The sequence below is a fragment of the Chiloscyllium plagiosum genome, chromosome 23, assembly GCF_004010195.1.
Source record: "Chiloscyllium plagiosum isolate BGI_BamShark_2017 chromosome 23, ASM401019v2, whole genome shotgun sequence".
Classification (NCBI taxonomy): domain Eukaryota; kingdom Metazoa; phylum Chordata; class Chondrichthyes; order Orectolobiformes; family Hemiscylliidae; genus Chiloscyllium; species Chiloscyllium plagiosum.
In genome coordinates, this window is record NC_057732.1 from 28,296 (window position 1) to 42,371 (window position 14,076).

A 14,076-nucleotide genomic window follows, 5' to 3' on the forward strand; every position below is an offset into this window, starting at 1 on the left:
CTAGTCCAAACCTCCAACTCACCCTCAATGCCATATCTCCGTATTTTCTGCAGTAGCCTACCATGGGGAACCTTATCAAACGCCTTACTAAAATCCATATATACCACATCTACCGCTTTCCCCTCATCAACCTCCTTTGTCACCTTTTCAAAGAATTCAATAAGGTTTGTGAGGCACGACTTGCCCTTCACAAAACCATGCTGACTATCCTTGATCACATTATTCCTATCCAGATGTTCATAAATCCTATCCCTTACAATTCTCTCTAAGACTTTGCCCACAACAGAAGTGAGACTCACCGGCCTATAGTTACTAGGGTTATCCCTACTCCCCTTCTTGAACAAGGGGACCACATTTGCTAGCCTCCAATCTTCTGGCACTACTCCTGTAGACAACGAGGACATAAAAATCAAAGCCACTTGGCTCTGCAATCTCCTCCCTTGCTTCCTAGAGAATCCTAGGATAAATGCCATCAGGCCCAGGGGACTTGTCTATTTTCACCCTTTCCAGAATTTCCAACACCTCTTCTCTACATGCCTCAAAGCCATCCATTCTACTTAATTGTGTCTCAGTACTCACATTGACAACAATGTCCTGTTCCTGATTGAATACTGACGAAAAGTATTCATTCAGTGTCTCCCCAATCTCTTCAGCCTCCACACGCAACTTCCCACTACTATCCTTGACTGGACCTATTCCTACCCTAGTCACTCTTTTATTCCTGACATACCTATAGAAAGCCTTTGGGTTTTCCCTAATCCTACCAACTAAGGACCTTTCATGTCCCCTCCTTGTTGCTTCTTCGTTCCTTTAACCCTGATCAGGCCTACTTCTACATCAAAAACTACCTTTGTTTAGATGTCAATGTCATAAAAAATACCATCCCCATCAAGTCTCCACAAAATATTACAATATTAATCAGCCCTTACCAACCGTCTCTCAGACCTGAGTAGATACAAAACATCAAACAGCTTCCTCAACTAGATCCATACATATTAACAGAACTGTTAAGAAACTTCCTATCAAAACAGCACTGGAACTGAATGAATGAGAACTGTCAAAACCGGCAAGTAGCAAACAAAATCTCACAGCCCAATTTAACATTCTCCACATAAGGACATCTATAATTTCTAACTTATTTAGATTATATAGGTTTAGTATTTTTACTAACATAAAGGTTGATTCAATAAAGATCATTTCAAACTTAAAAGATAAAAGAACTAACATCTTTTAATTACACAGCCTGGACAGACACACTAATCTGAATAGCAGCCAGCAGTTAGCAAGTGTTTAAACAATCTCCGGCCTCCCCAGGACTGATGACAAATGAATTTTTGTATATAATAGATCAAACTATGCAACACCATAATGATAGAATTTTATTATAGAGTCACAGAGGCGTACAGCATGGAAACAGACCCTTCGGTCCAACCTGTCCATGTTGACCAGATATCCCAATCCAATCTAGTCCCACCTGCCAGCACCCGGCCCATATCCCTCCAAACCTTTCCTATTCATATATCCATCCAAATGCCTCTTAAATGTTGCAGTTGTACCAGCCTCCAGCACTTCCTCTGGCAGCTCATTCCATACACGTACCACCCTCTGTGTGAAAGAGTTGCCCCTGAGGTCTCTTTTATATCTTTCCCCTCTTACCCTAAACCTATGCCCTCTAGATCTGGACTCCCCCACCCCAGGGAAAAGACTGTGCCTATTTATTCTATCCATGCCCCTCACAATTTTGTAAATCTTTATAAGGTCACCCCTCAGCCTCTGTGCTGCAGGGAAAACAGCTCCAGCCTGTTCAGCTTCTCCCTGAAGCTCAAATCCTCCAGCCCTGGCAATATCCTTGTAAATCTTTTCTGAACCCTTTCAAGTTCCATAACATCTTTATGATAAGAAGGAGACCTGAATTGCAGGCAATATTCCAAAAGTGTCCTGTATAGCCACAATATGACCTCCTAACTCTAGTACTCAATAAACTCTAGTACTCAATAAAGGAATGCCTTCTTCACTATCCCATCTACCTGCGACTCCACTTTCAAGGAGCTATGAACCTGCACTCCAAGGTCTCTTTGTTCATGGACACTCCCGAGGACCTTACCATTAAGGGTATAAGTCCTACTAAGATTTGCTTTCCCAAAATGCAGCACCTCGATTTATCTAAATTAAACTCCATCTGCCACTTCTCAGCCCATTGACCCATCTAATCAAGATCCCGTTGTAATCTGAGGTAACCCTCTTCGCTGTCCACTACACCCCCAATTTTGGTATCATCTGCAACCTTATTAATTATACCTCTTATGCTCGCATCCAAGTCATTTATATAAATGATGAAAAGTAGTGGACCCAGCACCGATCCTTGTGGCACTCCACTGGTCACAGCCTCCAGCCTTAAAAAAAACCCTCCACCACCGCCCTCCGTCTTCTACCTTTGAGCCAGTTCTGTATCCAAATGGCTAGTTCTCCCTGTATTCCATGAGATCTAACCTTGCTCACCCATCTCCCATGGGGAACCTTGTCAAATGCCTTACTGAAGTCCATATAGATCATATCTACTGCTCTGCCCATTTCAATCTTTTTTGTTACTTCTTCAAAAAACCCAATCAAGTTTGTGATACATGATTTCCCACGCACAAAGCCATGTTGACTATCCCTAATTAGTCCTTGCCTTTCCAAATACATGTATATCCTGTCCCTCAGGATTCCCTCCAACAACTTGCCCACCAACGTCAGGCTCACTGGTCTATAGTTTGTCCTTGTCCTTACCACTCTTCTTAAACACTGGCACCATGTTAGCCAACCTCCAGTTTTCCGGCACCTCACCTGTGACTATCGATGATACAAATATCTCAGCAAGGGGCCCAGCGATCACTTCTCTAAGTTACCGCAGAGTCTAGGGTACACCTGATCAGGTCCTGGGGATTTATCCACTTTTATACATTTCAAGACATCCAGCACTTCCTCCTCTGTAATATGGACATTTTTCAAGATGTCACCATCTGTTTCCCCACATTCTATGTCTTCCATATCCTTTTAGATTAGATTACATTCCAGTGTGGAAACAGGCCCTTCGGTCCAACAAGTCCACACCGACCTGCCGAAGCGAAACCCACCCATACCCCTACATTTACCTCTTACCTAACACTACGGGCAATTTAGTATGGCCAATTCACCTGACCTGCACATCTTTGGACTGTGGGAGGAAACCGGAGCACCCGGAGGAAACCCACGCAGACACGGGGAGAACGTGCAAACTCCACACAGTCAGTCGCCTGAGGCAGGAATTGAACCCGGGTCTCTGGCACTGTGATGCTTAGGATTAGGCCTAAGCTGGTCGTGTAGCTAACCACTGGCCACCGTGCCGCCCACATAGTAAATACTGATGCAAAATACTCGTTTAGTATCTTCCCCATTTTCTGTGGCTCCACACAAAGGCCGCCCTGCTGATCTTTGAGGGGCCCTATTCTCTCCCGAGTTACCCTTTTGTTCTTAATGTATTTGTTAAAACCCTTTGGATTCTCCTTGACCCTATTTGCCAAAGCTATCTCATGTCCCCTTTTTGCCTTCCTGATTTCCCTCTTAAATATACTCCTACTGCCTTTATACTCTTCTAAGGATTCATTTGATCTATCTTGTCTATACCTGACATATACTTCCTTCTTTTTCTTAACCAAAGCCTCAATTTCTTTAGTCATCCAGCATTCCCCATACCTACCAGCTTTTCCTTTCACCCTAACAGGAATATACTGTCTCTAGTACAAGGAATATGCTGGAATACTCTTCATTTGACCGAATAAATACATTTCCAAAAAAATTGAAGAAGCCCAACACCAAAAAAAGCCCAAATGAATGGCATTCTATCTACCTTCAGCATTCATTCCCTCCACGACCAGTGGCAGCAACTGTGCACCATTGACAAGATGCACTACAGTAACTCACGAAGACCCCTTAGCTAGCATGAAACATATCTGACACATCTAACAACTCAAAGAACATGGGTAATAGATCCATAGGAATTAGCTGTAAGTTCCATTCCAAGCAGTGCACCATGCAGATAACGAAATATATTTCCATTCCTTAATTGCCATGACTTCAAAAATCAATTCTCTCTCTAGCAACATTGTACATATGGTTCAAGAGGACAGTTCGCTACCACCTTCTCATGAGCAATTAGGAATGGACAATAAATATTAATAAACGTCAATGATATCCACATCCCAGAACAGAATTAAAAACAGACAAGCCTAGCATAGCAGAGGTTACATTGTAGATGAATTAATTCAGGAACAACAGGCTACACTGACTGAGAAGCTTGATGGTGCCTATTGTAAGAGTGGAAGGTAATGGATTCGGGGAGCAAAGCTTGCTCCCCATTGAGGTCAGATCTCAGCACTGAGTGCAGTGTTAAAAAACAATCTGAGAGAGATTCATTATCACAGTATCACAGCAGTTAGCAGTTCTGACAGAATTCAAAACCAGCTCCCCTTGTAGGATAAGTCCTCTCCACAGCAAGCTTCATTCTAAATCTACTTTCTGTCTAGCACATTCTGCCATTTTCCTGCTCCATCCTAGCACTAGTGCATCCAGTAGCCTCATTTCCAAAACAAACTTTCATCTGGTTGCCCTTTCCCTTTACCTTAATTCCACTGGCTCTTCTCTCCTGCAGAGTTCTGCACTCAGCACAGTTAAGTACGAGAGAGGTGTGGACACAGGAAGAATGATTCAACAACTCATTGTTTAGACAGCATTGAAATACAGAACTAGTTAGTCACTCCCAAAATATATTGAACAATTCCAACAAAAGAAGTGTTTGTCAGTTCACCTGATCCAGGAAGAATATTGATAACTCCTTTCGGTATTCCAGCTCGTGCTGCCAATTCAGCAAACTTCAATGCAGTCAGCGGAGTCACCTAAGATGGAATAAAATCCAGATACAGTTACCAGAGGAGAATATGGGGTCAAGTGTACCCTAACTCGCTAAATGGAAAGCCCAAATATTGAATCAAATCTTGAATTTTACAATCATTCTCCACTATTCAAAAACTGGGTGAGGAATAAAACTAATTTCATTCAATTCCCAAATCCCTGTGTTTGGGTTCAAATTACACTCAGAGGTGACTTATGCTGTGTTTGTTGGTCATTTCTCCTGAACAGAATAATAAAAACAAGGATTTAAAAATCACTATGATCATTTCAAAATTGCTTGAAACATACTAAATTACATAAAGAGACCATGTGGGCTTTGAAACAACCTACTCATACTGGCTTCAACTTTTTCATTCTTTCATGGGCTGTGGAAATGCTGGCTAGGTCAGCATTTGTTGCCTATCCCAAATGTTCCTGAGAAGAAATTGTGAGCATTAGTGAATGATCTGCCAACCTTTTACATTATCAAAATAAGATACACAGAAAATTGGAGCTGCAATATGTCATTCAGCCCTTTAAACTTGCTCTGTCATTCAATATGATCATCCAACTCAGTACTGCCACTTCAACACACAACCTTGTTCCCTCACCAATATTTCTGTTTCAGGCCTGCAGCAATGTTCCAGCAAGGTTCAGCATAAGCTGGAAGAACAGCATCTCATTTGCCCCTAAGAAACCCTGCAGCCTTCAGGACTCAATATCAAGTTCAATAATTTTAGAATCTGAATGCCTTCTTCTATGTCTTTTACCCACCCCCTCACACTAGGTTCTATCACATGTTTGCACATGCTCTCCATGTCTGCGTAGGTTTCCTCCAGGTGTTCCAGTATCCTCCCATAATCAAAAGATGTGCTGGTCAGGTGAATTGGCCATGATAAATGGCCCATACTGTTAGGTGCATTAGTCAGGGGTAAATATAGGGTAGGGGAATGGGTCTGGGTGGGTTAATCTTCTGAGGGGCAGTGTGGACTTGTTGGGCCGAAGGGCCTGTTTCCAAACTGTAGGAATCTAATCTAAACCTAATATACTTCTTCAATGTAATGTAACTGAGTTACATATTTCAGTTTGCTGATGACAGCACTGTAAATTATGCAGATCCCAGAAGAAAGTTGCAAAGGGATGAATGTGTAAAACAGTGATAGACGGAGTTCACTGTGAGAAAGGGTAAGGTTACCTACTGTGGATCTGAAAATAGTGTTTAATGTCCTTAACTGGTATGAAACAGGGAACTGTAGGTGAGCAGAGATTGAGGGATCCCAGTTTGGAAATTACTAAAACTGAGTGTATTATAGGCTGTACAGGACACTGTTGGAATATTGTGTGCAATTCTGGTCTCCTTCCTGTTGCAAAGATGTTGTAAAACTTGAAAGAGTTCAGAAAAGATTTACAAGAATGTTGCCACGATTGGAAGATTTGAGGTATAGGGAGAGGCTGAACAGGCTGGGGCTGTTTTCCCTGGAGTGTCGGAGGCTGCGGGGTGACCTTGTAGAGGTTTATAAAATTATGAGGAGCATGGATCGGATAAATAGGCAAAGTCTTTACCCTGGGGTTGGGAAGTCCAGAAATAGAGGGCATAGATGTAGGAAAGATACAAAAGAGACCTAAGGGGCAACTGATTCACGCAGAGGGTGGTATGTTTATGGAATGAGCTGCCAGAAGAAGTGGTGGAGGCTGGTACAATTACAAAAGGCATTTGGAGGGTATATGAATAGGAAGGGTTTGGAGGGATATGGATCGGGTGCTGGCAGGTGGGACTAGATTGGGTTGGGATATCTGGTAGGCATGGATGGGTTTGACCATCCCTTCGAGTGACCATCCTCCAAGGCGGACTTCGGGTCAGGCAGCAGTGAAAAGTGGCCGAGCAGAGGCTGATAGCTAAGTTCCGTACCCATAGGGAGGGCCTCAACCGGGGGTTCATGTCACATTACAGGTGACCGCCATTGCACTACACACACTCACAACCTCCCAACCCAGACAGACAGACAGAGACACAAAGACCCACATGCACACATATACATATGTGGGGTGAATTTGTACTTGCAGAGTTACATTGTACTATGCTCAAAAACTGCATGAATTCATGTAAACTCTGTTATCTCACTTTCTAGATTAGAATCATGGTACATTATGGTACAGGCAGAACACAGGGGGCTAACACCTTCAACATATTGTCTAGCTAACACCAATTGTTACAGTTAACCTGAGAATGCATCTTTTAAAAAAAAGTTTTATGATTTACGCATGAAAGATGTGAAACTATCATGGCATTCTAACAGATGAAAGACTCAACAAACAATCAAGGTATTTTTCAATGTATAATTTCAGTTACATCACACTGTAAACTTTTGCTATAAATTCTGTGTCTTACAATCTTACAACTCCACAACCACCTGATGAAGGAGCAGCACTCTGAAAGCTAGTGCTTCCAATTAAACCTGTTGGACTATAACCTGGTGTTGTGTGATTTTTAACTTTCCAATCTTGACTTTTGCACGCTAATCCCTATGTGGGTCCCTACTGAAAGCCTTCTGAAAGTTCAAGCAAATTACATGTACTAGAGTCAGAAGTCATTTGACACCAGGTTATAACCAGGTGAAGTGATGAAGGACCAGCACTCCAAAAACATGTGATTTCTAATAAACCTGCTGGACTATAACCTGGTGTCATGTGACTTCTGACTTTGTGTACTCCAGTCCAAAACCGGCACCTCCACATCACATCTACTAGAGTATTTAACTCTTCTAGTTACAATGCTGAACAATTGTAGATTTGGCAAGCATGATTTCTCTTCTGTAATTCCATGCTGACTCTGTCCAATCCTGTCACTGTTTTCCAAGTGCTCTGACATTCCATTTTTTTAAATGGTGGACTGTAGCATTTTTCCCATTACCAAAGTCAGGCTAACCAGTTTATAATTCCTACTCTTTTTTTAGAAAACAATGGCTGCCCTCCAGCTCTACCACTGATTCTGGAGTTAGCATTGCAATTTCCCAGAGGTTGTTGAGGTGGAGTGGAGAAGGTGGGGTGGGGTTAGATTCTTACGAGTATGTCAGACACCTTCTGTCATCAGAGGTCTGTGTAATTGCATTAAGTTCCACAAAATGTATTTAAACTGAGGAAGTTAAAATACTTTATATATTAATAAAATATTATGATGATGAAATAGCAACTGATTAACAATAAACTGCAACATGACAACAAAAGCTGGATCAGAGAAATGGAGTGCAAATATCCTCCGTTTACAGCACTTTCTAATAAGCCTTACTTTACAGTGATTATAATAGAAAGGAATATCCTCAAATTGCACTACTGGCAACAACCTTAATCATGAGTTTTGGCACGATGCTATGGCTTTCAAGAGATTGTTTTATACTGGTTTATTCTGAACAGAGGTTGTAAGGCAGAGATGACAAGCTGACCAATGAAGACCACTTCAGTAAATGACTTGTGAGGCCTTGGGGTTATTTTAAAGTTGGGACAATTGAAGGAGCCTGGGGTGTGGCCAGCTCTCACAGACCAGGCTTTCCAGTTTTTTTTTAGTTTTTAGGTTAAGCTTTAAGCAGGAACTATTGGCTTCTCAAAAGAGTTGGAAGCTTCAGTAAATGTGTCTTGGCTGCTACTCTCTCTGAATTTCCTCAGTGTTTTTTCCTCCTGGATTGGAGAACTACATGTGAGAATCTGTGACTGAAGTTTCCTTTCTAGCCAAGGGGAATGTTTATGGGATGTTACTATACTCATAGATTTCACAGAACCCTTACAGTGTGGAAACAGGCCATTTGGCCCAACAAGTCCACACCCACCCTTCGAACAGTATCCCACCCAGACCTATTCCCCTACCCTACTACCCTACATTTACCTCTGACTAATGCACCTAACCTACACATCTTTGGACCATATGCTGAATTTAGCATGGCCAATTCACCTAAACTGCACACCTTTGGATTGTGGGAGGAAACCGGAGCACCAGGAGAAAACCCAAGCAGACACGGCGAGAATGTGCAAACTCCACACAGACAGTTGCCCGAGGCTGGAATCAAACCTGGGTCCCTGGTACTGTGAGGCAGAAGTGTTAAACACTGAGCCACCTTGTCACCACTATATTGAAACAGTTAATTAGTAATAGTTACTATATCTAATATTCTGTTGAGTTTTCCAATAGAGTTAAGTTATCCTAAATTCCTCTTTGTCTGTTTGTATTTTAGCAATACAGTGCTTAAATAAATTGTGTTTTGCTTAGTGTCGAATAATTTGACCATCGGGAACAAACACTTTACATTTGCGTTTAAAATAAAGAAATGTTAGGGTCGAGGCTACCTTCCTAAAATATTTTGAGGGGGTTCTGGTCTGGTCCATGTCAGTTTAGTGCAGTAGACAAGCTATCAATACATATGCATTAAGGAGCATTCTAAAACACCTATTTTCAACACAAATTCAGTTCACAAGGTTCATTTTGCTGCTTTCAGTTTTCTCAATTACCCAAATTTTTGTCAAATTTAGTACTTTGGAGATTATGTTGAGACAAACATGGAATAAACAGAAAAAGTTCATCCGAGAATGAAGCTGCAGTTTTTGTTTGGAAGCTGGGGTTGTTTTTGGATTTCTCCAGCAACAGCCTATTTCAGGTGACATGCCATGGTAACCCTGTTGTTGCTTCACTGAGAGTCTGGAGTCTAAGGGAGACAACTAAGCTGCGGACAAATTGCACTGGGGTGACAGGCAACTCTGAATGTGTGACATATTTTGCTTTCATTTTATCTTTTAGCACTTGGTTTGTGTTAAGTTTTTACTTTGTGGTCAGGATGGGAAATTGCAGAATTTGTTTTGGTGGTTCAGCCAGCTTTCTGTTTGAAAGACTGATTTACAATAATCACCAGTTTTTAATCAGGCATCACTTACTGTGTCCACTGCAGCTGCAATAAACAGAGACAGACAGACTTGCACTTATACAAGATTTTTCACAACCACTGGATATTTCAAATCACTTCATAGCCAATGAAGTACTTTTTGAAATGTAGTCACTATTGTAATGCAGCAGCCAATTCACATACAGTGAACTCCCACAAATACATAATAATAATGAGCTCTGGACTGGAATTTGAACCCAGAACCTTATCATGAGCAGGTTTGTTAGCTACCAACTGAGCCATGGCTAACACCCCAGCATAAAGGCACTGCTCGATTTAGGGTAGCAGCTTAGCCCACCGATATTACACATTTGCTTAAGGAAGAATTACTTTACATTGACATGACTCATCTCAGCTTTACTGGATACAGTGAGGGCTGTAGGGTTGGTGACCTGGATGACCATGCCACCATGGTACAGGAACATATACAATATAGGAGTAGGAAGGAATGTAGTGGCAATATATAATATAATGAGGGGCACTGATACAGTTCTCTTCAGCAAACACAGGGGTCCAGAGCGCTATGCTGATATCAGGGCTTGGGATATCTGCTTAGTGTTATTTAATGTCCAATGAAACAAAATAAATTTAAAGCCTCATAGTAAAGGCATCCATAGGTTCCAATGATCATATTATAATTGAATTTAATACTCAGTTTTAGGGAGAGAGGAGCGAGTCCAAGACTACTACTTTAAAAATATAAATAAGAGTGACTCTATGAGGGCATGAAAGCAGAGCTGGCTAAAGTGAACATGCAAATTAATTAAAAGGTAGAGTTGCTGTAGCAGGCATTAAAGGGAATATGATGGAATACACAGAATAGATAAATTCCAAAGAGTAAGAAAAATCCAAAGGGGCAGACCCCTATCTATGGTTAACCAAAAATGCTAAAGATAGAATCAAAGTAAACAAGTTGCATATAATTGCACAAAGACAGGTGGCAGGTCAGAAGATTGCACAGAATATAAAAACACAGCAAAAAGTGACTAAAGACTTAATGGGGAAAAGCTTGGAGTACAACTGAAAACTAGCCAGAAATATAAAAACAGATGGTAAGAGTTTAATAGTTTAAAAAAACGAGTTAATAAAATTAGCATTGGTCCTTTGGAAAGACAGTCTTGAGTATTAATAATGAAAATGGGGAAATTGAATGGTATTTTGCAACAATCTTCACAGGACACAAATAACATACCAGAAGCAGTGAAAGATGAGGAAACAGAAGTGAGGAAGGAAATCAAGAAAATCACAATCATCAGGAAAATCACAATCACTGAATTTATACTGAATAAATTCTTGGAGCTACAACCTGACAAGAGCTCAAGTCCTAATGGACTTTATCTTCAGGTCTTAAAAGAAGTGGTTAGTGAGATAGCTGATACACTGATTGTAAGTTCGAGTATGTGGGAAGATGAGAGGAAAGAAGTCAGAACTAAGATTTCAAGATCGCAAGAAGGCACCGGCAGGCAAGAAGTTAGTTTGAAGTGTGTCTACTTCAATGCCAGGTGCATCCAGATTAAGGTGGGTGAACTTACAGCATGGGTTGGTACCTGGGATTTCATTGTTGCAGCCATTTCAGAGGCAGGAATGGTTATTGCAGGTTCTGGGATTTAGATGTTTCAGTAAGAACAGAAAAAATGGTAAAAGAGGGGTTGGTGTGGCACTGTTAGTCAAGGGCAGTATCGCAGTTGCAGAAAGGACATGTGAGGTAATATGCGCTGAGATTAGAAACAGGAAAGGAGAGGTTACCCTGTTGGGAGTTTTCTATAGGCCTCCAAATAGTTCCAGCTTAGCAAGGATGATCCTCTATAGGAGCAAGAGTGACAGGGTAGTTGCTACAGGCTTTTAGTTTTCCAAATATTGACTGGGAATACTTGACTGGGGAAAGTTCAAGTACTTTAGATGGGTCAGTTTTTGTCCAATGTATGCAGAAGTGTTTCTTGACACAGTATGTCCTCAGGCTGACAAGGGATGAGGCCACATTGGATTTGGAACCAGGCCAGGTGTTAGATTTGGAGATAGATGAGCACTTTGGTGATAGTGACCAAAATCCGGTTATGTTTAATTTAGTGATGGAAAAGGTTAGGTATATATTGCAGGGCAAATGTTGTAGCTGAGGGAAAGGCAATTACAATGTGATTAGGCATCGGATGGGGAAGGAAACTGGAGGGGATGGGCACAATTGATACGTGGAGTTTATTCGAGAAAGTATATACTTTTCAGACAGAGAGGAAGTGGTCGAGTGAGGGAGCCGTGGTTTACTAAGGAAGTTGAATCTCTCTTCAATAGGAAGAAGAAGGCTTATGTTAGGATGAGATGTGATGGCTCAGTTAGGATGCTTGAGAGTTATAAGTTAGCCTGGAAAGACCTAAGCAGAGAGCTAAGAAGAGCCAGGAGGGGACATGAGAAGTCACTGGCAGATAGGATCAAAGAAAACCCTATGGTTTTCTATAGCAATATCAGGAATAAAATGACTCGAGTAAAATTAGGGCCAATCAAGCATAGTAGTGGGAAGTTGTGTGTGGAGTCAAAGGAGATACGGGAAGCACTAAATGAATACTTTATGTCAGTATTCACACTGGAAAAAGACAATGTGGTCGAGGAGAATACGGAGGTACAGGCTACTAGACTAGATGGAATTGAGGTTCACAAGAAAGTGGTGTTAGCAATTCTGGAAAGTGATAAAAACAGATGAGTCCCCTGGGCTAGATGGGTTTAATCCTAGGATTCCCTGGATGCCGGTGGGGTGGGGGTGGGAGTGGAGGGGGGGATTGCCGAGCCTTTGGCTTTAATCTTTATGTCATCATTGTCTACAGGAATAATGCCAAAAGACTGGAGGCTAGCAGATGCTGTTCCCTTGTTCAAGAAGGGGAGTAGGGACAACCCTGGAAATTATAGACCTTACTTCAGTTGTGGGTAAAGTTTTGGAAAGGATTATAACAGATAGGATTTATAATCATCTAGAGATTAATAAGTTGATTAAGGATAGTTAACATCATTTTGTGATGGGTAGATCGTGCCTCACAAACCCTATTGAGTTCTTTGAGAAGGTGACCAGATAGGTTGATGAAGGTAAAGCAGTTGATGTGGTGTCTATGGATTTCAGTAAGGCGTCTGATAAGGTTCCCCACGGTAGGCTATTGCACAAAATAGGAAAAAGTGAGGACTGCAGATGCTGGAGATCAGAGCTGAAAATGTTTTGCTGGCAAAGTGCAGCAGGTCAGGCAGCGTCCAAGGAGCAGGAGAATCGACGTTTCGGGCATGAGCCCTTCTTCAGGAATGTAATTGGAATGTAATGTGCTGTAATGTTCTATGCTCTAAGTTTTCAAAACTCCCTTGATATAGGTACAGTCACATTACATTGGAAGATAGTGAATGTAACTTCTTTATTCAAAAAGAGAGGTAGACAGAAAGCAGGAAACCACAGGCCAGTTATATTAACATCGGTCATGGGAAAAATGTTATTTTTAAAAGAAGTTAGAGCATGGTATTTGGATACATTCAAAGTAGCCAAGCAGTGTCAGTATGGTTTTGTGAAAGGGAAATCACATTTGACCATCTGTTAGAGTTCTCTAAGGAAGCAAAATGTGATGTGGATGAAGAAAAACCAGTGATGTACTGCAATTGGATTTTCTGTAGCCATGTGAAAAGATCCCACATCAAATGCTTTTGCGAAAAATTAAAGCTCATGATGTAAGTGTTGGTACATTGAGGTGGATAGAAGATTGGATGGCTTACAGGAAGGGAGTACATGTAAGTGGATCATTTTCAGGTTGGCAAGATGTGGTGAACCATGGGATTAGTGCCGTAATCTTGTCAGTTTATAATTTATATAAATAACTTGGATGAAGGAACGGTAGGCATTGTGTCATCAGGAAATTTGGCAAAAAGATAGGTGGAAAACTAAGTTGTAAAGAGAATGAAAGGAGCTTACAAAAAATGTTAATGAGTGGGAAAAGATCTGACAAACTGAGTATGATGTGGAACATGTGAAAATGCCCATTTTGGCAGGAAGCAAAAGAAAGAGAAGTATATTATCTAGATGGTGAGATTTTACAGAACTCTAACTTGCAGAAGAACTTGGGCATTCCAGAAGATGAATTCCAAAAGATTAATACAGCAAGTAATTAATAAAACTAATGGAAGGCTCACATTTATCATAAGTGGAATTTAGTGCAAAAATAGGGAGGTGATATTTTAGTCAAACAGGGCACTATTGAGACATATTGGAATACTGTGCGCAGTA

The 14,076-nt window shown here is 41.2% G+C and overlaps 1 protein-coding gene across 1 annotated transcript in view; it reads right to left on the reverse strand.

Annotated features, from left to right (window-relative positions):
• LOC122561527 (mitochondrial 10-formyltetrahydrofolate dehydrogenase-like) overlaps nt 1-14,076 on the reverse strand; it is a 141,582-nt gene that overhangs the window by 20,274 nt on the left and 107,232 nt on the right. Inside the window, exon 16 of the mRNA XM_043713262.1 lies at nt 4,826-4,913. Within this exon, the coding sequence (XP_043569197.1) occupies nt 4,826-4,913 (88 nt within the window). The remainder of the gene's footprint in view (nt 1-4,825; nt 4,914-14,076) is intronic.